The sequence below is a fragment of the Neolamprologus brichardi genome, chromosome 6 (genome assembly GCF_056152115.1).
Source record: "Neolamprologus brichardi isolate AB-2024 chromosome 6, ASM5615211v1, whole genome shotgun sequence".
NCBI classification, from domain to species: Eukaryota; Metazoa; Chordata; class Actinopteri; order Cichliformes; family Cichlidae; genus Neolamprologus; species Neolamprologus brichardi.
Window position 1 is genome coordinate 3057151 of NC_142109.1, and position 21056 is coordinate 3078206.

General features: G+C 40.3%; 1 protein-coding gene across 2 annotated transcripts; it reads left to right on the top strand.

Annotated features, from left to right (window-relative positions):
* Positions 1–4532: 4532 nt before the first annotated feature.
* On the top strand, positions 4533–19607 carry LOC118455452 (B-cell receptor CD22-like). 2 transcript variants are annotated; one of them, XM_087841484.1, is made up of 15 exons: positions 4533–4773; positions 5506–5850; positions 5966–6172; positions 7165–7497; positions 7728–7964; positions 8077–8409; positions 8547–8636; positions 11508–11651; positions 12732–12989; positions 13224–13484; positions 14340–14600; positions 16684–16765; positions 16878–16935; positions 18410–18615; positions 18762–19607. In XM_087841484.1, the coding sequence occupies exons 1-15, from the start codon at positions 4533–4535 to the stop codon at positions 18829–18831; spliced, it is 3126 nt and encodes a 1041-aa protein (XP_087697610.1). In that variant the 3' UTR covers positions 18832–19607. The 2 variants fall into 2 exon arrangements, with proteins under 2 accessions (XP_087697610.1, XP_087697611.1); XM_087841485.1 differs by lacking the exons at positions 7728–7964; positions 8077–8409.
* The last annotated feature ends 1449 nt before the right edge of the window (positions 19608–21056 follow it).

Here is a 21056-nt window from a genome sequence, read left to right on the forward strand (position 1 = left end):
GAGTTTGCTCGGGGCAGAGTGTGCCTGCAGATGGGTTTGAATAGAGATGAAAGGAGCAGCTATGGGTTTATCAGCACCATGAGTGGATCAGTCAGTTTTCCTCCTCTCTGTCAGGTTCTTGGTATTCTGTCAGACTTATTACTACATGTATTTATTCTGAAATGTTGATTGGATGGAATGATGAACAGTGGCAGCAAGTGAAGCGGGTTAAACAGTGTCATCAGCATCACTAGTACAGAAATCCAGGTTTTCAGTGCTACTCTATACTTATCTCCACATCTGAGCAAACCGGTGTTTGCCATAGTGAGTCCTGTCCTTTTACTGCTATGTAGAGTTTGTATATGATCTAAATTAGGTTTCCGAGTTAGTGATATGATGGAGTTTTGAATGTAAAACGTGCTGTTTATGTTTTTAGTGTGCAGACTGCCTTCATCAAATAAATACATTCGAGCTACAGTAGAAAAATATGACTTGACACAGTTGATGAACTCAGATTTATCTATTTTTACTTCCATGTACAAAATGTATAAGCTATTTTATTGCTTTCTTAATTAATGCACCTCACCCTGCAAAGCTATTAGGAGTTGATGGGCATGCGTGTTGTGCTTACTGGGTTTTGGTTTCCCTTTTCGAGACACAGGTAGGTGGGGCGGTGCTTGATGGCCTTCCGGCACACCTGCGGCGCATCAGACGTCATCAGTGGGAGCATTTATGGAGCTGAGTGACGGACGTCTGGTGTCGGAGTATTGTCGCTTCCACAAGTGGTAACGTGCTTTAGCAAGATTAATCTGTTGGTTCCGCGCTACTGAGCTGCATATTTTAAGATTTGTCTCCTGCCTGCTTTCCCTCTGCACCAGCCTGTCTCGCCGCCTGCTCGCCTGCCTGTTTCTTTGTGTGCTGGCCCTCTTTGGATCTGTGACAGAGACTTACCTGCGCCTGTGACCACTGCCATCCCTGTATTTCAGTGTTTCAAGCTCTCCAACTCTCCCCGTCCGCCTCAGTTTTTCTCTCGACTCTCGACATTATCCCCTCACTCTGTTTTGTCCCTCGTCCTCAGGTAGCTCCGGTGCGCCATCTATCCTCCCGCATGCCTCGGCTCCGTTTCATCCCCTCGGCTCTGTCTCCTCGCACATTTTCCCGGCCACTTGTATATAGCCCCTTCCCTTGTAAATATTCCCCTATCACTGTAAATAAATCTGCTTCACCGCGATCCTGTGCCCGTGTGTGTTTCTGCCGCTAAATCCACCCGTTTAAATTCCCCTAACAGAAGCGAACCTGCAATTTCATTGGACTTTGTGTTAAAGCTTCCCTTCCACTACTGTAGGTTGTTGACATGCACATCTTTTCATGTGCTGCAAAACATTCTGTTTTATTGCTTTGTTCTGCTTGGCTCTACAGCTTTCTTTTACTTTTGATTTAGTTTGGTGACATTTTTCCTCATTTTATTGTATTTTCTTGGCTGCCGGCTATACAAGCATGTTCTCATCAACCCAAAGCACTCTGCTTCTTTTTCACGTCTCCACTTTCTCTTCCAGCTTTTAGTTTAGTAATCAACTCGTCCTTTGCCAGTATAATCCCTGTTTATAAACATGCTACATCTTCCTGTTTTTTGTGGTTGCTGTCCTTGCTAAATACTAAATAGACTGGTTATTATAGCGCACTTTTCTGCTCTATCAGAGCACTCGAAATGCTTCATACAATTTGCTTCGTTCACATTTGTTCAGACAAGCAGTTTTTTTTTTCAAAGCGTAAGTGCTTTCTATTCATACACATTTATACTCTGAAGGAAGTGTAAGGACATTTTGGCATGCAGACTGAGAGCAGCCAGGCACCAAACCACCAACCTTCTGAGGAGTAGATGACCCGCTCTACATCCTGAGCTACTTGATAACTTTCATTTGATGACACCATCATCTGAGCAGCTTTTCGCTATACAAATACAGGCCATTTTTACCATAACACAGTGTTTTGTGAAAGGTCTAAATAAAACCAGCTGTATTCATATCTGTATAATGTATTCATTTCATTTCAGTCAGAATCAGAGTCAAGAACAAGTAAATCTTGAGTGGACAATGACACGTGTCAATGATAATGGTCACGAGCAGCTTCATTAGCAATTAATCCTTTGAGACTGCTAAATGATGGCTTCATATTAAATACACATAATGACACCTACAGCACATCCATGCTGTCTTTCATCGGTGGCAGAGGAAGAAACCAGAGCTGTGTAGGTGAAATACTGGCTGAAATATGTCTGCAACACTGCAGGACATCGTTATGAACACAAGAGGACACTCATACACTTCAGCAAATGAGAGTGAGCACATTTGTGTGTGTGTGTGTGTGTGTGTGTGTGTGTGTAGCTCACAGTCAGCTGTAAAAATAACATTTTCAAGATCAGAAGAAATCATTTGTATGAAGATTAATCTTAGATTTCAGACACGTATTAGTTACATCTAATGAGTGCAGAGGTGGCTGTACTGATGTGTATCTGTCTTGATACACATACGTGTGCTTGGCGTGTTGCTCTGTGTAATGTTAGAAAATAAGCAGCGAGCCTTAGTAATGAGCCCACTGTGATCGTTATTACTTCTTTACCTTTACAGTACAAAGGTCATTGAGGGGACCTTTGACCTGGTGCTTTCTAAATAAACTTGAACTGAGTTAAACTGAATCCAAAGCATTTAAAAGAATGAACAGTTCACAGGCACCAGGTGAAAATTTAAAGGAAAACTCTCCGGCATTGTGTTTCACTTTTATAGAGTCCTTGCTGAGTCAGCACATACCTGACTTAGTCTTTTCTGTTATGCGTCACCGGTTAATAAACTAATCTACACACGCTGTGGATTTCATCAGGAGGGCCCAGTGCCCTTTGCAGGTCATAAGTCCGTCATCGAGCAGGTTCTTAACTGATGAGAGGTACGAACACAGCTTTGAAGAAGAACACTGATGTGTCTCTCAGACCTGCACGGAGCAAAGGAACACCCACACCCACACACACCCACTGATCTTATTGGTCCTATAGACTGTCAGGCATGTATTTTGTCTTCCTCTCTCAGGTGGCAAGTCTGGCTGGCTTTGTGGTTGCTCCACCTGCAAGTGAAGCCCTCGTGTTAACAGGCTCCAGCTGCCACCAGCTGGTTTGAGCTGCAATGTTCTGTATCTGCTGGTTTCGTTTTCTGATCCTGTGCTCTGGTTTGCCCCTGGTGAAAAGGTTTATGTAATCTTTGTGGCAAAAGAGAACTGTTGAGCGATTTTAGATGTTGTGGTTGCATCTTAACCGTGCAGACCTCTAACTGAGGTAGCAGTTTAAACAGAATCAGGATTCATAACAAGGGTTTTGAATATAACTGTTGTGTGATTAAGAACTCAAAAACCCACTGCATTATTTACTCCTTTGCTGAATACTGAATGACTCTGATGAATGACTCTTTTAGAAGAGTCATTTAACAGCTTTTTGGAGGCGCTGCATTTGTTGGACTTCTTGGATTCAAAACATTTCTAGAGCTTTAGAAAACAATCATCTTCTACCACAGTCTACTTGATTTTATAAAGACTTAAGAGTAACACACTGCAGCAGTGTAGGGTAATGACACTGGGTCCAGGGATTTCATCCTGAAACTTGGCAGTCAGGGTGATGCTGCCTGTCTCCTGTAACCTTGTGCATGCTTGTGAGACTGTGCTGGGAGACACAGCAAACCTTCTTTCCCACCACATCAATATTTAAACAGCACATCAATATGTGAAATAGCAAGTATTGACTTGGCATCTTAATCTAAACTTCCTACAGAGAAATAACAAGATAACAACATAGTAACTCACTCTTGATTATAATAACTAAGAATTCAAGGCAGAAAGCAAGGCACATGGCTGCGGGGCTGTGACAGCGCTGGCAGAAGATCTTTAAATATTGTCTGAGTCTAGTCTCTAGTTTATGCAATCCCCAGTTTCCCATCAGCTGGGCACTTTATTACACAGTGATTCTTTCTGTTTTGTTTCCTTTTTGCATCAGGGTATTGTTTACCCTCACTTTTACCAGCCACACTACACACAGAAGTGGGAGTAACAAAACATCCCTACTTAAACTTGTTTTAAGGGTTAGCCTAGCTTGCCAAAGCACATTTTTTAGTCATTTAAAACTCTATCAGTATATTAGCTATACCTAGCATACTTTTTTGCCGTCCTACTACTGAACTGTTAGGATTACACTCAGCAGTTGTTATTTACCTTCTTGACAAAAAACAGCTCTAAGAGATTTAAACTGAACTTGATCCCATAAACACAAATTAAATTAAAATCTATTCATGGCCCAGTTTTCAAAATGATCAATGTCATTAATAAAGTCAGGCCTGAAGTCTTCAAAAAGACTCATGTTAAAATGTTTTCTAATGTCCTCAGCAGAGTCCTGTATCAGAGGCAGTCCTTTTTTTTCTTAAGGTGATATTTTAAGAACATAAAGCTGCATGCAAAGTGTTGTGAGAGAATCACTTCTTTATTTAAGCGCGGGGGGTTTACAGGTTTATAGTCTGTTCATGCATGTTAAGCATGTACAGAGGAAGGAAGACAGCCAGATAGCTCTGTTACATTTTCCATCCACAGAGAGCACGGTCTTCAGAGACAGCATCTTCAACACTGGCAGAAATCGTGGCTGGTTTACAACATGTTACATGTTATGTGATCTACCCGCTGATGGGATTTATGAGACGAGAAGAGCAGCCATGAGTTCAACTGCAGCAGCAACTGGATTGTTTCTCTTCCTTCTCTCTCTGCCAGGTATTGTTTTTATCCAATTTATGATTTTATATTTAAAGTATCAGCATTCAACAGATTTATTGTATATATTTTTAGTTTTAAAAAAAAGTATGGTATTTTGTGTTTACATGCAGTATATTTCTTTAGTAGTAAGTCAGTCTTGAGGTAGATCATGAGCGAACTGTTTTTGGTCTGCAGCACAGGGCTGTTGAAAAGGTTGAAGTGTACTGCAACTGAATAAAGATTTTTGGAAAGGTTTTATACTTTGTCTTCACCACATTTCATGGACAAATATACATAAATATATATAAATATAAATAAAAGCTTGTGATTGAAGCTTCTTGCATATGAAGCACACGATCACATGTAAAATACTTTAAAATCAGCTAAATGGAGTGATTAACAGAAAGTGAATTGGCAATTATTTTTCTTTTCGTTTTTTTGCACAAACACATGGTTCCTGGTTCCTAACATAGTTTTCAAATCATATTGCAATATAAAATCTAGATACAATAAAATTTGTATGTGACATGAATAATTTACTACAATATGTAACAGACTCTTTCATGCCACTGCAATTTATTTAACATAGAAGTTGAGACAAAGCTTTTTGGATGCATAATGCAAATTGTGATAACTGTAATAATAAACACACAGAAACCATTATTAAATTATTATTCTGAGGAAAGGTGCTCAGAAATTTGTTATTGTCATTAATCTAGTTTCTGTGTTTCTATGTGTTCTGTGTTACAGTGGTGCAGAGTCAGAATGATTATGCAGTGACTTACACTTCTACTCAGATCTGTGCTGTAAAAGGATCAACAGTGGACATAGGCTGCTCCATCAAATACCCTTCGAGGACAAATGGGTTAAAAAGAGTTTGGTTCACTAAATGGAACAATTATAACCCTTATGATCTAAAAACAGACCCAGCATATGCAGGTCGAGTGTCGTACAGCTCTTATTGGGACAACTGCACTCTGACAATCAGAGACCTGAGAGAGAGCGACTCAGCTGTGTACAGGTTCAAGTTTGAAACAAACCAAGGACGTAGAGGTGGTTTTACTGTTCAACCTGGAGTCACTCTGACTGTCACAGGTAACATGTTATTTACACATCAGTCCAAACTTGCTATGAACATAACTATGTGTGTTTGCATGTGGATAGTGGATGCCTAAGTTTATGCTCTGACTATATTTCTTCATGTAATCAGCTCTTCAGGTGCAAATATCATACTGGGCAACACTGTCTTGCCAGAGCAGCTGTCAACTAAATAACCATCAGAGCTACATCTGGTACAAAAATGGACAGAATATTTCTAATCAGTCAGACCAGAAATTGTATCCAGACAATCTGAAGCCTTCAGATAGCTACTCCTGTGCTGTAAGAGGTCATGAAGATTTCCCCTCTCCTTCAGTGTGTGAGTTTATTTCAGTAACATAAAACAATCTTGTAGAGTCACTACATACATCTGAATAAAATAAGTCAAACTCACAGTAACTACTTTCTAAATGTGACTTCAATATCATTTTATCTTTCAGGTGCCCGAGGTGATTCATGCAACAGAGTGAATTACAGTAACAGAAGCATCTGTGCAGTCAAAGGCTCATCAGTGGACATTTTTTGTACTTACAACAGTTATGAAAGTTCAATCCAATCAAAGTCCTGGTTCCGTTCTGGTCGTGGATCTGAGGACCTCAGAGAAGACTCCCAGTATGCAGGTCGTGTTGAGGTGATTGAAACAGAGACAGGACGCTCCACTCTGAGAATCAGAGACCTGACAGAGAGTGATTCAGCCGAGTATCACTTCAAATTCAAAACACAAGACTTTGAATGGAGGAGTAGTTTACCTGGAACAACTCTGACTGTCACAGGTACTGATCAACACACACTGATGGATATTTAATCAGCTTAATATTCTTTCTGTATGTTCTACTGTGCTTTTTTATAATAATTTTTTGAGAGATTTCATGTTTAGACATCAAGATAATTAGTATTTTTCCCACTAATTCATTGTTTTAGATCTGTGAATTGAATTCCCTATTCTGACCTCAGTGTGAGAGTGACTGACATCTTATTTATTGTTTTTTGTCCACTGGTCAAGATGTTCAGGTCAGTGTGTCGACTGGACGACAGTTGGATTGTGTCACCAGGTGTAATCATTATGTTTCATCTTATGTCTGGTACAAAAATGGACAAAAAGTGAATAGAGCCAGCTCTTCTTCTTATGAAGCGCAATATGACACTTCAAACAGCTACTCATGTGCTTTAAAAGGATTTGAGGATTTTCACTCTGCGTTAGTTTGTGAGTTCACTTTGAGGTTTTACCTGAACGAAAACTCTTAATATGGGAGTTTATTATTGCTGTGTTCTTTCTGTCACTAAATATGTTTTTTTCTTTACATCTTTCAGGTACACAGGGTAAACAGTGCAACAGAGTGAATTACAGCAACAGAAGAATCTGTGCATTCAAAGGCTCATCAGTGGACATTTCTTCTACTTACAACAGTTATGAAAGTTCAATCCAGTCAACATCCTGGTTCCGTTCTGGTCGTGGATCTGAAGACCTCAGAGAAGACTCCCAGTATGCAGGTCGTGTTGAGGTGATTGAAACAGAGCGAGGACGCTCCACTCTGAGAATCAGAGACCTGACAGAGAGTGATTCAGCCGAGTATCACTTCAAATTCAAAACACAAAGATTTGAATGGAAGAGTAGTTTACCTGGAACAACTCTGACTGTCACAGGTACTGATCAACACACACTGATGGATATTTAATCAGCTTAATATTCTATCTATATGTTCTACTGTGCTTTTTTATAATAATTTTTTGAGAGATTTCATGTTTAGACATCAAGATAATTAGTATTTTTCCCACTAATTCATTGTTTTAGATCTGTGAATTGAATTCCCTATTCTGACCTCAGTGTGAGAGTGACTGACATCTTATTTATTGTTTCTTGTCCACTGGTCAAGATGTTCAGGTCAGAGGGTTCAATGGAGGACAGTTGTATTGTGTCACCAGCTGTGATCCTTATGTTTCATCTTATGTCTGGTACAAAAATGGACAACAAGTGATTGGAGCCAGTTCTTCTTCTTATGAAGCGCAATATGACACTTCAAACAGCTACTCATATCAAATGTCATATGACTATAAAAACAGCTACTCATGTGCTTTAAAAGGATTTGAGGATTTTCACTCTGCGTTAGTTTGTGAGTTCACTTTGAGGTTTTAACTGAATTAAAACATCTAATCTGGTTAATAATTAATGTCATGTTCTGTCATTAAATTTGTTTTAAAAATGTTTTAATTGTAATTTTTCAGGTATCAATGGTGAACGGTGCAACAGAGTGAATTACAGCAACAGAAGAATCTGTGCATTCAAAGGCTCATCAGTGGACATTTCTTCTACTTACAACAGTTATGAAAGTTCAATCCAATCAACATCCTGGTTCTGTTCTGGTCGTGGATCTGAGGACCTCAGAGAAGACTCCCAGTATGCAGGTCGTGTTGAGGTGATTGAAACACAGAGAGGACGCTCCACTCTGAGAATCAGAGACCTGACAGAGAGTGATTCAGCCGAGTATCACTTCAAATTCAAAACACAAAGATTTGAATGGAGGAGTAGTTTACCTGGAACAACTCTGACTGTTACAGGTGCTGATGAATACACAGTGACTCATAATTTCATTCAGTTCAATTTTACAAACTGAATCTTGTGTTGTTAATTATTTACTTGTTGGTGTCTTTGTGGTTTGACTGTTTAACAATGTGAATACTTTTATTTCACACAGTTCCACAGGTGAAGGTGAGCAGAATAATATCAGTCCATGAGTCTCAGACTGAGGCAGAGCTGAAGTGTGAAAGCAGCTGCAGTCCAGCTGGTCGTCTTTCTTTTGTCTGGTTCAAAAACAATCAGTTTATGGTTGAACGAAGTTCTTATCAAGGTCTGTTCAATCCTGGAGACATCATCTCCTGTGCTTTCAAAGGACACGAAGAATATCCCTCAGATCCTGTGTGTAAGTTTACTTCACTGTGATAAACATGGTGAATATTTTTTATATTTTTAACTTTTTTTGTTAACCAAAATGTTCAATATTAAGTATATTTCACAATACTATACAGCAGTTTAAATTTGTTGAGTGTTTTACTGTACAAACAGCTTAAATGTGAGCAGAGTCAAGTTCATGAATCAGAGGCAGGCACTGAGTTAAAGTCCAAAATAACAGTCATCGTGCTGAAGAGTTGTTTCATCCTGATCAGAGAACATGAAAGATCAGTTTCCCACTTTAGAGGAATATCTATTTAAGGAAATCACTGTAACGCACTGTAGAAGAGTGTTTTCTTTGTTCTAACTATTAACAGCGAAATACAAAATGTCCATCGATTCATCCGTCCATCTTCTTCTGCTTACCCAGGGGCAGCAGCCTAAGCATATATCTTAAGCAGATTGTATCTGCAATCTCGATCGTTCGGTCACTACCCACAGCTCATGACCATAGGTGAGGGTACGGGCGTAGATCAACCGGTAAATTGAGAGCTTTGCTTTTACACTCAGCTCTCTCTTCACCACAATGGACCAGTACAGCGCCCGCATCACTCCAGCCGCAGCTCCAATCTGTCTGTTGATCTCCCGCTCCCTTCTCCCATTACTCGGGAACAAGACCCCGAAATACTCTTCCCGGATCCGCCTGGGCACTCCACCCTTTTCCTGCTGAGGACCATGGCCTCAGATTTGGCGGTGCTGATTCTCATTCCCACTGCTTCACACACAGCTGCGATCTGTTCCAGTGTGAGCTGGAGGCCATCACCCGATGAAGCCAACAGAACCACATTGTGCACAAAAAGCAGAGATGAGATCCTGAGACCACCCAAGTGAAAGCCTTCCACCACTTGGCTGCGCCTAGAAATTCTGTCCATAAAAATTAGGAACTAAATTGATGACAAAGGGCAGCCCTGGAGGAGCCCATCACCCACCCGGAATGAGTCCGACTTATTGCCGGCTATGCAGACCAAGTTCTTGCAAAGGTTGTATAAGGATCGAATGGCCTGTAGCAATGGGCCAAACACCCCATACTCCCGGAGAATCTCCCAAAGGACACTCCAAGGAACACGGTTGAATGCCTTCTCCAAGTCCACAAAACACATGTAGACTGGTTGGGCAAACTCCCATGCACCCTCAATTATCCTTGAATTCAATTCAATTCAATTCAATTTTATTTATATAGCGCCAAATCACAACAAAAGTCGCCTCAAGGCGCTTCATAGATACAGAGAAAAACCCAACAATCATGTGACCCCCTATGAGCAAGCACTTTGGCGACAGTGGGAAGGAAAAACTCCCTTTTAACAGGAAGAAACCTCCGGCAGAACCAGGCTCAGGGAGGGGCGGGGCCATCTGCTGCGACCGGTTGGGGTGAGAGAAGGAAGACAGGATAAAAGACATGCTGTGGAAGAGAGACAGAGGTTAATAACAGATATGATTCAATACAGAGAGGTCTGTTAATACATAGTGAGCGAGAAGGGTGACTGGAAAGGAAAAACTCAAAGCATCATGGGAATCCCCCAGCAGCCTACATCTATTGCAGCATAACTAAGGGAGGATTCAGGGTCACCTGGTCCAGCCCTAACTATATGCTTTAGCAAAAAGGAAAGTTTTAAGCCTAATCTTAAAAGTAGAGATAGTGTCTGTCTCCCGAATCCAAACTGGAAGCTGGTTCCACAGAAGAGGGGCCTGAAAACTGAAGGCTCTCCCTCCCATTCTACTTTTAAATACTCTAGGAACAACAAGTAGGCCTGCAGAGCGGGAGCGAAGTGCTCTAATAGGGTGATATGGTACTACAAGGTCATTAAGATAAGATGGGGCCTGATTATTTAAGACCTTGTATGTGAGGAGCAGGATTTTGAATTCAATTCTGGATTTAACAGGAAACCAAAACAGGAGAAATATGCTCTCTCTTTCTAGTCCCTGTCAGTACTCTTGCTGCAGCATTTTGGATTAACTGAAGGCTTTTCAGTGAGTTTTTTGGACATCCTGATAATAATGAATTGCAGTAGTCCAGCCTGGAAGTAATAAATGCATGAACTAGTTTTTCAGCGTCACTCTGAGACAGGATATTTCTAATTTTAGAGATGTTGCGCAAATGGAAGAACGCAGTCTTACATATTTGTTTAATATGTGCGTTGAAGGACATATCCTGGTCAAAAATGACTCCAAGGTTCCTCACAGCGTTACTGGAGGCCAAGGTAATGCCATCCAGAGTAAGAATCTGGTTAGATACCATATTTCTAAGCTTTTCAGCGCCGAGTACAATGACCTCAGTTTTATCTGAATTAAGAAGCAGAAAGTTAGTGGCCATCCAGGTCTTTATGTCTTTAAGACATTCCTGCAGTTTAACTAATTGGTGTGTGTTATCTGGCTTCATGGACAGATAGAGCTGGATGTCATCTGCATAGCAGTGAAAATGTATGCTATGTCTTCTAATGATGCTGCCTAGGGGAAGCATGTATAATGAGAGGATAAAGAGCTGGTCCAGTGTTCAACGACCAGGATGAAAACCACATTTTTCCTCCTGACTCTCAGGTTCAATTAATGGACGGAATCTCCTTTCCAGCACCCTGGCATAGACTTTCCCAGGGAGGCTGAAAAGTGTGATCTCCCTATAGTTGGGACACACCCTCCGGTCCGCTTTCTTAAAGATGGGAACCACCACACTGGTCCGCCACTCTAGGTGTACTGCTCCTGATCTGCTCAGCTGGTCGTCTTTCTTTCGTGTGGTTCAAGAACGGACAGAAAAACACAAAACAGCAAACTTCTACTTATACAGACTGCCTTTATCCTGAAGACAACATCTCCTGTGCTTTCACAGGATGCGAGGATTACCGCTCTCCACCAGTGTGTGAGTTCACTTCATGATTCAGTCACAGACTTTCATCATTCCGACAGATTATAAATAACTTCAAAGTGATGATAGTTGGAGTCAGGTTCACAAAACTGAAGCCTGCATTGATTTACACTAAATGTGTTTGTGAACAGAGGACAGGATACATCAGCTCCTTTCACTGCCCAGCTGTAGGCTACTGCATAGTGAAGATATCATATACTCTAATGAAAGACGACCGTACACTGAACGATTTTTGAGCAAGAAATCTGCTTCATGTAAGGAAACAAGGAGCTCTTCCTTTGGAAGTTTGGAAAGATCGTTCATCCTTCTCTCACTGCCAGGCCTATTTCATGTGACTTTTTTTTTCCCAATCCAGGAACATGATGATTCTGCAGTCACAATATGGATATCAATGTTACCGTTGTGATAAAGAAGGGTTTACTAAACTTGAACTAATTACCCATTTCAAACCAAATAATCTATTCTATAAGCTGAGGATATCAACCAACCATAAACTACAGCGTTCATCATTAAATTTGTTTTTGGAAGGCACAATTCATTACTTTAGAACAGGGGTGTCGGACTCCAGGCCTCGAGGGCCGGTGTCCTGCAGGTTTTAGATCTCACCCTGGGTTAACACACCTGAATCAAATGATTATTTCATTACCAGCCTCTGGAGAACTTCAAGACATGTTGAGGAGGTCATTTAGCCTTTTAAATCAGCTGTGTTGGTTCAAGGACACATCTAAAACCTGCAGGATACCGGCCCTCGAGGCCTGGAGTTCGACACCTGTGCTTTAGAAAATACCATTACCAATGTAATGAGCATTGTGGTACTTGTACCTGTGTGGTAATTTTGAACAAGAGATCAGCAGCAGTGCTCTGACTACACAGAGAGGTCCGGCTGTAGAAAGTCCGTTCTGTGAATTTATGCAACATGAGCAGTAAGACTGAGAAACTCGACTGATCTATACATAACAAGTTTATATGCTGAAGATAACAGATTCAGAAAATGACTGATAATTCAATTGCTTTATTTATTGTGTTTGTTAAAATCAAATCTAATCTAATCAATATTTATATTCTCTCTTCTAGATGCTCCAAAATTTGCTTCAGTACTGGTGCTGAATAACTCTCATGAGATAGTGGAGGGTAGCTCTGTGAATCTGACCTGCAGCAGTGATGCTAACCCAGCAGCTAATTACACCTGGTACAAGGACAAAAAACCAATCAGTACAGAACAACGGCTCATCTTCAGCTCCATCCAGTCTTCTGACTCTGGAGAGTATCATTGTACCGCTAAGAATGAGCTGGGTCAAAGACCATCTGAAGTCATCTTTATCAATGTGAAATGTGAGTGAAGACAGTTATCTTTGCAGAATTAATAGTTTTAACAGCAATTTTTCTAAAAGTAAACCAGGCCACACCTTGAAAACCCCGAAACAGTCATAGAGTCAGAGTAAATGCTGCAGGTCTAAAACCTGTATCAATATTCAGCTATAGAAAAGGTTTAATATGTCACAAATTCTGGGGTCAAACAGGAACAGGAATACATGTTTTTTAGTATATTTTCTATTTCTCCTCCAGATCCTCCAAAGCTTGCCTCTGTGTCAGTGAGTCCCTCTGCTGAGATAGTGGAGGGCAGTTCAGTCAATCTTACCTGTAGCAGTGATGCTAATCCTGCAGCTAATTACACCTGGTACAAGGAGAACAAATTATTGCTTCATGGACCAGCGGGAAGGTACCATTTATCGTCCATCAGCTCTGAGGACAGCGGGAACTACTCGTGCAAAGCTGAGAATCTGTATGGACCAGCACAGTCTGTAACTCTATACATAGATGTCGAGTGTAAGTATTTCAGTGAACAGCTCAGAAAGCATGTCTAGTTGCTAATAATTGCTCTATTAAGTACTCACTTGATAGCACTAGATGAGGCTAAAAAAAGACTTCAGAATTTTTGGTCATACTTTTTTTAAATTATATGCTAACTGACAAATGACTTGTGATTGAGTCTTTGCAGTGAGTAAATGGTTTTATAGTCGGACTCTCCTCCCTCCTTTTTCACGTCATGCCCGTCTTTTATACGATCTATGATGCAAACATGCTAAACTATAATTATAAATATGATAAGGTTCTGGGATTGAATCTTCTTGCCAGCTGTGTGGAGTTTACATGTTCTCCCTGTGTGGGTTCTCTCCTGGTGCTCTGGCTTCCTCCCACAGTCCAAGGACATGCATATGAGGTTAATCAGTAATTCTAATTTGGCAGTAGCGGTCAATATGAATGTTTCTCTCTTTCTCTGTTAGTGTGCTTTAATGCTCACCATTTATAGTCTGTCACTGTGCCCCTGTGTAAACAGGATAAACTGGATTAAGACTGGCATTACAGTACATCCAGAAAGTATTTCCCGTGCTTTACTTGTTCCATATTTCGTCATATTACAGCCTTATTCTATATCTATGTATTGTGTGTAGAACTTTAAGGCTGTAACATTACAAAAATGTGGAACTGGAAGTTAAGCGTGGTGAACACTTTTCTGAATGTACTGTACATGCAAAGAGTTTACAACAATGTGTTTTATGTAATCTATATATTCTGACTCTGCATTATTGGGTTTCTAAAAATGTAAATAAAAAAAATACTGATTAATCTAAACAAAACAAGGCTTTCAAATATTGACGACTGGTCTCCAATATGCTGCAGATGCTCCAAAGCTTCCCTCTGTGTCAGTGAGTCCCTCTGCTGAGATAGTGGAGGGCAGTTCAGTGACTCTTGCCTGTAGCAGTGATGCTAACCCAGCAGCTAATTACACCTGGTACAAGGAGGATGAAGACTCAGCAAAAGCATCAGGACAGAACTTCACCATCACTGACTTCAGACCCGAACACATTGGGAGTTATTACTGTGTTGCACAGAACATCAGAGGACATCATAACTCCACCTTACAGCTGATTGTTACAGCAAGTAGGTGACTAAATTTATAAATTTGCCCATTTATCTCTGCATCATTTCATCATTTCAGAAATTAATAAATAAAAATTGACCTGAACATTGATACATGTAGAAATATTACACTTGGATCTAAGTGTGTGCGTGACTCATCAACTAGACAGTTAAACATCGTTGTCTTTGCTAGGCAGTTCGAGAAATACTAGTTATATTGTTCTTACTTTATTAATGTAAAACAGCATTTACCAGTTCAAAGATGTTACAGATGGCTACACTCCCCATTTCTCTCTTTTTTGTTGAAGTTGTAATCACGCAAAATAGATGACAGTGCCTATAGTACTTTGACATTGAGAAAATAAGATCGGATCAGGAATAAATAGATACAGCATTACCTAAAGATAATAATACTTTGCAAAAAATAGAAAAATGTAGACTACCAGTCAAAAGTTTTTAAATCATCCCAGTCTTTCCAAATTGTATTCTAAACTTTTGACTCATCAAAGTAGCCACGTTTAGCAAATACAACAGCTGAACACGCCTGTGGCTTTCTTTCTACAATAGACATAAAATATTCTTCAGAGAGTTCTTCGCATATCTGTTGCAGAAGTTCCCATAAACATGCAGCACCTGTAGGTTGCTTTGCTTTCACTCTTCTGTCCAGTTCATCCCAAACTAGCTCGATGGGGTTTAGGTCTGGAGACTGTGCTGGCCACTTCATGGTTTCAAGCTTCCCATCTTGTTCTTTTTTCCTGGTGTAGTTCTGGAATAGCTTGGACTACATTTTGGGTCATTATCTTGCTGTAGGATGAACCCCTGACCAACTAGGCACATACCATAGGGTATTGCATGGATAAGCAGAATGCTGTCGTAGGCGTTTTGGTTCAGGGCGACTCTGTACAAGTCACCGATCCTGGATCCAGCAAAACAGCCCCAGACCATCACACGTCCTCCTCCATGGTTGACAGTTGATGCCACCCACTGTGCAGCTATCCTTCTGCCTACTCGACAACGTACAAAGATCCTGCGTGATGAACTGAAAATTTCAAATTTTGATTCATCAGTCCATATGACCTTTTTCCAGTCTTCAGTAGTCCAGTGTCAGTGTTTCATGGCCCAGGCAAGCCTCTTTGTCTTATTCTGACGTCTTAGCAATGGCTTTCTTGCTGCAACTCGTCCTGTCAAACATGCAGTTCAAACTCTTCTCTTCACAGCTGAAACTTTTTTACTACGACCACTATTAAGCTGTGCTTGAAGCTGTTGTCCTGTGAGCGACGTATCACGCTGTTAACTCTCAGAAACTTGTCCTCTGATTCAGTTGTGGTTCGTGTCTGCCAGACCTCTTCCTGTCAGAGTTTGCCCAGTTTCTGAGTTTCTGTGGTGTTAAAGGAAACTGTACTCACTGACACCTTGACTTTCTTTGCAATTTTTTTGTAGGAAACACCTACATTTTTAAGTGTTATGATGGTCTCGTAGGAACTTCCCTACTTGTGACCTTACTCATTTATGTTGCCTTTCAGTGTCAACCTTTATGCGACCTTGGAACTTTTGAGTTTGTGGCAAATCATTTGTTAGAAAAACTCTACCATCTCATTCACTAGCACAGTCCCTAACCTCCAGTAATGCGGTTCTTCAGCCAATAAAGCCTGGTAATAGCTAGTCTTAAATATGTTGCAGTGATTTTCATAGACCCTTGGCAACTGTCACTGTGGAGCCTTTTAAACCAATTAAAGAGTCTCTCCCAAAACATTGGGTAAGGTTTCTATAAGTCTTTTAAATCTGTCTTGCATTTAATGTTGGGGTAATTGTTCACTTCCAACTACATTTTCAAATCAATGTTAACTATATCTTCAGAAAAAATGAAAACAGCTTCCCTCCTGACTGATCTGACTTCAGATGAAAAGTTCCCTGTGGTATTCATATTTATAGACAAAGTCCTATCATTAGGACATGAAAATAATGGCACTTTAGCAAGAATTAAATGTAAAACCACAGTCCATGAGTCATAAACTAAAAGCTTTTGGTCTGATATGCTTTATGTTCATTCTTAATAGACCCAAACTTCTGTAATCAAGTTACTAATCCAGAGTTTGTTTCCCAGGTTTAGTGAAATCAGCTGCAATTGCATCGATGACTATTTTCTTTTTGGCTATCGTAATCCTCGCTGCAGTCATATTCATAAGGTGAGCAGATCAGTTTTTAAAACTAACTACAATTAGTTCTTCACTGTTGTCATCCAAAGATTCCTGAAATTCCAATGCTCGTTGTTCAATGTTCGTTCTCTGTTCTGTATAGAAAAACGAGGCCCTTAAAAGTCATTTTCTCCAAAGACGGGACAAACAGCATCGCACAGGTAAGGAAGAAAAGGTGACTAAAAGGTCATCACACATAAGATAAATACAATACTAATGTGAAAGAGCTGTACTGTAGGAGTATCTCTGGTTATGGCTGCACACAGTTGTCCCAACTGAGGATTGGTTCTTAGTTTACTATCGATCTACATCCCTACCCTCACATATGATCACAAGTGATCACAATTGTGGATACAAGCAATTGGAAATGAGCTTCCTCCAAAGGGTGGCTGACCTCTCCCTCAGTGATAGGGTGAGAACTTTGGCCATCCAGGAGGGGCTCAGAGTGGAGCTGTGCTGCTCCTCTATATTGAAATGAACCCGTTGAGGTGGTTCGAGCATCTGACAAGGATGAATCTTGGTGCCTCTTGGGTGAGGTGTTTTAGGCATGTCCCACTGGGAAGAGGCCCTGGGGCAGACCCAGGATGTACTGGAGAAATGATATCTTTCTGCTGGCCTGGGAATGCCTTGGAGTTTCTCAGGATAAGCTGGAGGAGGAGAGGGAGGTCTGGGCTTCTCGATCTGGCCCTGGATAAGCAGAAGAAGATGGACGGACGGACGGATATGGGCTCAAATTGTGGTCATAAATATTTTGTGGTCATAAGAATTTGTGTGCGCGTAAAAAAGATTTGTATGTGGACTTAGCCAAAAAAAAAAAATACATGTGAAACTCTGCAAGTTACAAGTACGAATTTTGACCCTATTTTTATTCCTTTCATCTGATTGGTCAATGTCCTGTCAATTACAAATTTAACTATCAAATCAGAGAACAGATGGGTTTGGCTGTCGGAGGGGGCTTTTTTGAACTGCAGGTCCTTGAAGGGTAATACAGTTTGAAGCTGGAGGATCTCTATAAAAATATCCGATAGAAGCTAGGTCCCCTAACTTTCAGCAGCTGTTGAAAGGATAAAGTTGTGGTATGTCAGTGGTTAGAAATACCATTATTACTTTAGGATTAGTTTAACACAAAGTCATGGCTGACCCGGGACCACTGCTGTGAGTCACAGTGCGCAGCATAAAGGTCCTTTCACATTGGACGCAGGATGTGCTGCTAATGCTAACTGCTAACTAAAAGCCAAGGATCCAGAATTTGTTTCGCTGGCTGCTGAGCTCTGTGGGTTTTTACAGCAGCTCTACCTGTACTAGATGCACCTGCTCCTTGCCGTTTCTATCTCAAACTTTGTGTCTTCTACAAGAGTTTCAATAAAAACATGTATGCTAATTCATAACGAAGAAAGCTTTGTAACTATCCCCACTAGTGAAGACTGTCATTTCCAAAACACTGTTTTCTTCTGTTATTTTCCTTCAGGTGGTCATTCTCACTCACTTCGTTTTTGCCGTCACCATCTTTTGCTGGGGATACTTACCTCTCCAAAAACAGATACAGTCCACTCATGGTGGACCCTATGATGTCTAACCCTGTTGCTGTGGGATTAATTTGAGATCAAGTATTCTTATTGCTGATTTTTTCTTCAGAAAAGTGCATCTCCAGGACATGATGGCCCTTCAGCTCCAGCAGCAGAGCAGCAGGACGACCTTTGCTACGCCAGTGTCAGTTTCTCAAAGAGTCAAGAAGATCCTCTCTACTCCAACATTATGCCCACTAAAGGACAAAATGAAGAAGAAGAGGGAGAGGGAGATGTGGAATACTCTCTTGTCAAGTTTATTAATGGAGCCCAAGGGTGAGCCTCTTTATTTGTCCACAATGTTGAAAAATGTTAATTGCTTTGATTTTTGTTGCTATGACTTTTTTTTCTTAATTAATGCTCATAATATTGTGAGATTCTTATTATAAAATCTTCATAATTCAGTATTTTTATCATTACAGATTACGAGGTGAACAGGCTGTGGAAGATTCATCTGCACTGTACAGCACAGTCAGGAAAATCTACCATTGAGTCTGTAAGGATGTGTTTGTATTTATTAAAGAGTGTTGAGCGTTTCTGGTTAATGGTCTTTTGGAAAACTGGGAATGAAGAAGAAATTTTCCATGACAGCTAGGCCTTTAATTTGTTTGATATGTATAGTGTAGAGCATTTTAAATGTATTCACATTTGTGCACGAATGTGGTTTCAACACAGATTTGTTTGTGAATGACTCACTGTCCTGATCAGTGTATGTCCACATGTACACTCTTGCTTCCTTCATTTTCTAATGCGATCATTCAAATGCATTATAGCGCCGTCTCCATGCACTGATGACTGTTTTATGTATCTACCAACTCAAAGAGATTTTTTATTTACCGTGGCTTCGTTTATTTTTTAAGAATGTGACTTATTTACCAATGCTTTCATTCTCATAATAACCTGACTGGAATGCACTGATATATATTATTTAATCAAAAAAAACCTTTAATAAATATTTCTTAAGGACGTAAGGATTTTTTTCATGGGTTTAATTGTTTGTAAGTGAGGGGACATGTTTTTCTATTTCATATTTTAATATGCAGTGGTATTCATTCATTAAATAGATTTAATAAACACACATACCCACACCATCCTTACACCTCTGACTGCACTGTAGTTGGGTATTTTACAGTTGGGCAGAGTTGATGTGAAGGAGCAGGGTCATGTTTCTCAGTAGATGGCAAATAATAATTTGTGCATCCTTTATATCTCATATCAGTGTCGCTCCAGCTGTTTGGTTGCTTAGCTTTGTTCACAGGATTTGGACAGCCTGTCCATCCATGTGTCCATCTGTCCTTCAGCAACTTGACAACTGCTGACCAGATCCAGAGTTTGGGGTAGTTTGGGTGAGTGGATCTGTCGTTGTGTCATGTCATGGGTTCCTGGTTTCTCTTGGTCCCATGTCTTCTGTCTTCTTTATCTCTGTCACTGTAGTTACTGTTAGATTGTCTGTGTTAATTGTCTTTCAGTAGTTTCTATTTTTGGTTGAAAGGTTAGATTCTGATGTGTCTTATTCTAGAATTAGAAGTGACTGTTTGCCTGTAACTGTTTTTACTTGCGCCCCGCTCCCAGCTGTGTCTTGTTTTTCAGCCCGTCTTCTGTATACATAATACACAGGCAGGTTTGTTTCAGTATCTTTAGCGACGTCCCTTTCATTGCTTTAACCCGTCAAAGCCCAATTATAATCTAAATCTCAGTCATAAGCCTCAAGCAGGCGTTTGTGGTGGTGTGAAGAAATGAGGGCCAGAAGGTTCAAACTTTTTCTCAACGTGTCAGAGCGGTGCTCTCAGAGGATGGCTGAACATTTAAGGTGTAAAAAAATAAGATTTTCTATCTTTTGTGTTCCTGTGGAGAAAGTGACTTCATGCACTCATGTTGTTTGGGTTCTTGAAACCACTTGAGACAGTTTGCCTATTCTGCGCGTACACACACACACATTCAGCAAGTGTATTGTTATAGCGACATATGGGGGGAGGGGAGGGGGGGGAGCGTTTAGGGGAAGTCTATAAATTGAAAGAGTAAAAATAACCGCTAGTGTCCACAGAGCTAGCCTCAGTAAACCACAGTGTTAGCCGCCAGCCTGGTTGGTTAAACTGTTCCATGTTTCAGATTTTATACTTTCTCTGTGCTTCATGACCATTCTTGGTTTCTGACATGCTGAGCAGCACAAGAAAATTAAGAAATAAGAAGTTATATAATTAATGAAACTGAAAATAAGTGCTGCAGTGGTAAAATGCAGCTGCCTGATCACCAGACCAGTGAAATGCATTTATTTTTATTGCCTTCTCAGCATTTTGACCGTGTTATGTGCAGTTAGTGCAGTAGAACTATACACAACAGACTGCAAGACAAACAAGAAGTGACAGTGCATGTCTTTAAAGAATAAATAAAAATCAGAGACCGATCACATTTTAATGCCTGTACTAAACCGACGTATACCACAATAAATTGAAAGCAGAAGATAAAGAGCAATATGACGCTGGACCTCCAAAACATCTGCTGATGTTTATCATATATATATATATATATTTGTTAAATGATTGAATGATCATCAAAACCAAAACACTAAATAATAATTTTATTGCATTTATTTCTCTTCTAACAAATGGTGTCATGGATGGGGGGAGTACATGTTTCACTGCCCAACCCGGCCTATAGTGTATTGAAGATTTCATGCACAGTTTCCATTTCATGTTGGGAATATACAGATATTCAAA

Excerpts from the sequence above, each read along its gene's own strand:
- LOC118455452 (XM_087841484.1), top strand. The coding sequence starts at position 4,533 with ATGCATGTTAAGCATGTACAGAGGAAGGAAGACAGCCAGATAGCTCTG. Across the intron at positions 7,965-8,076 it reads TTTTCACTCTGCGTTAGTTT|GTATCAATGGTGAACGGTGC; the intron begins GTGAGTTCACTT and ends GTAATTTTTCAG. Across the intron at positions 8,637-11,507 it reads AAGCAGCTGCAGTCCAGCTG|CTGGTCGTCTTTCTTTCGTG; the intron begins GTCGTCTTTCTT and ends TGATCTGCTCAG.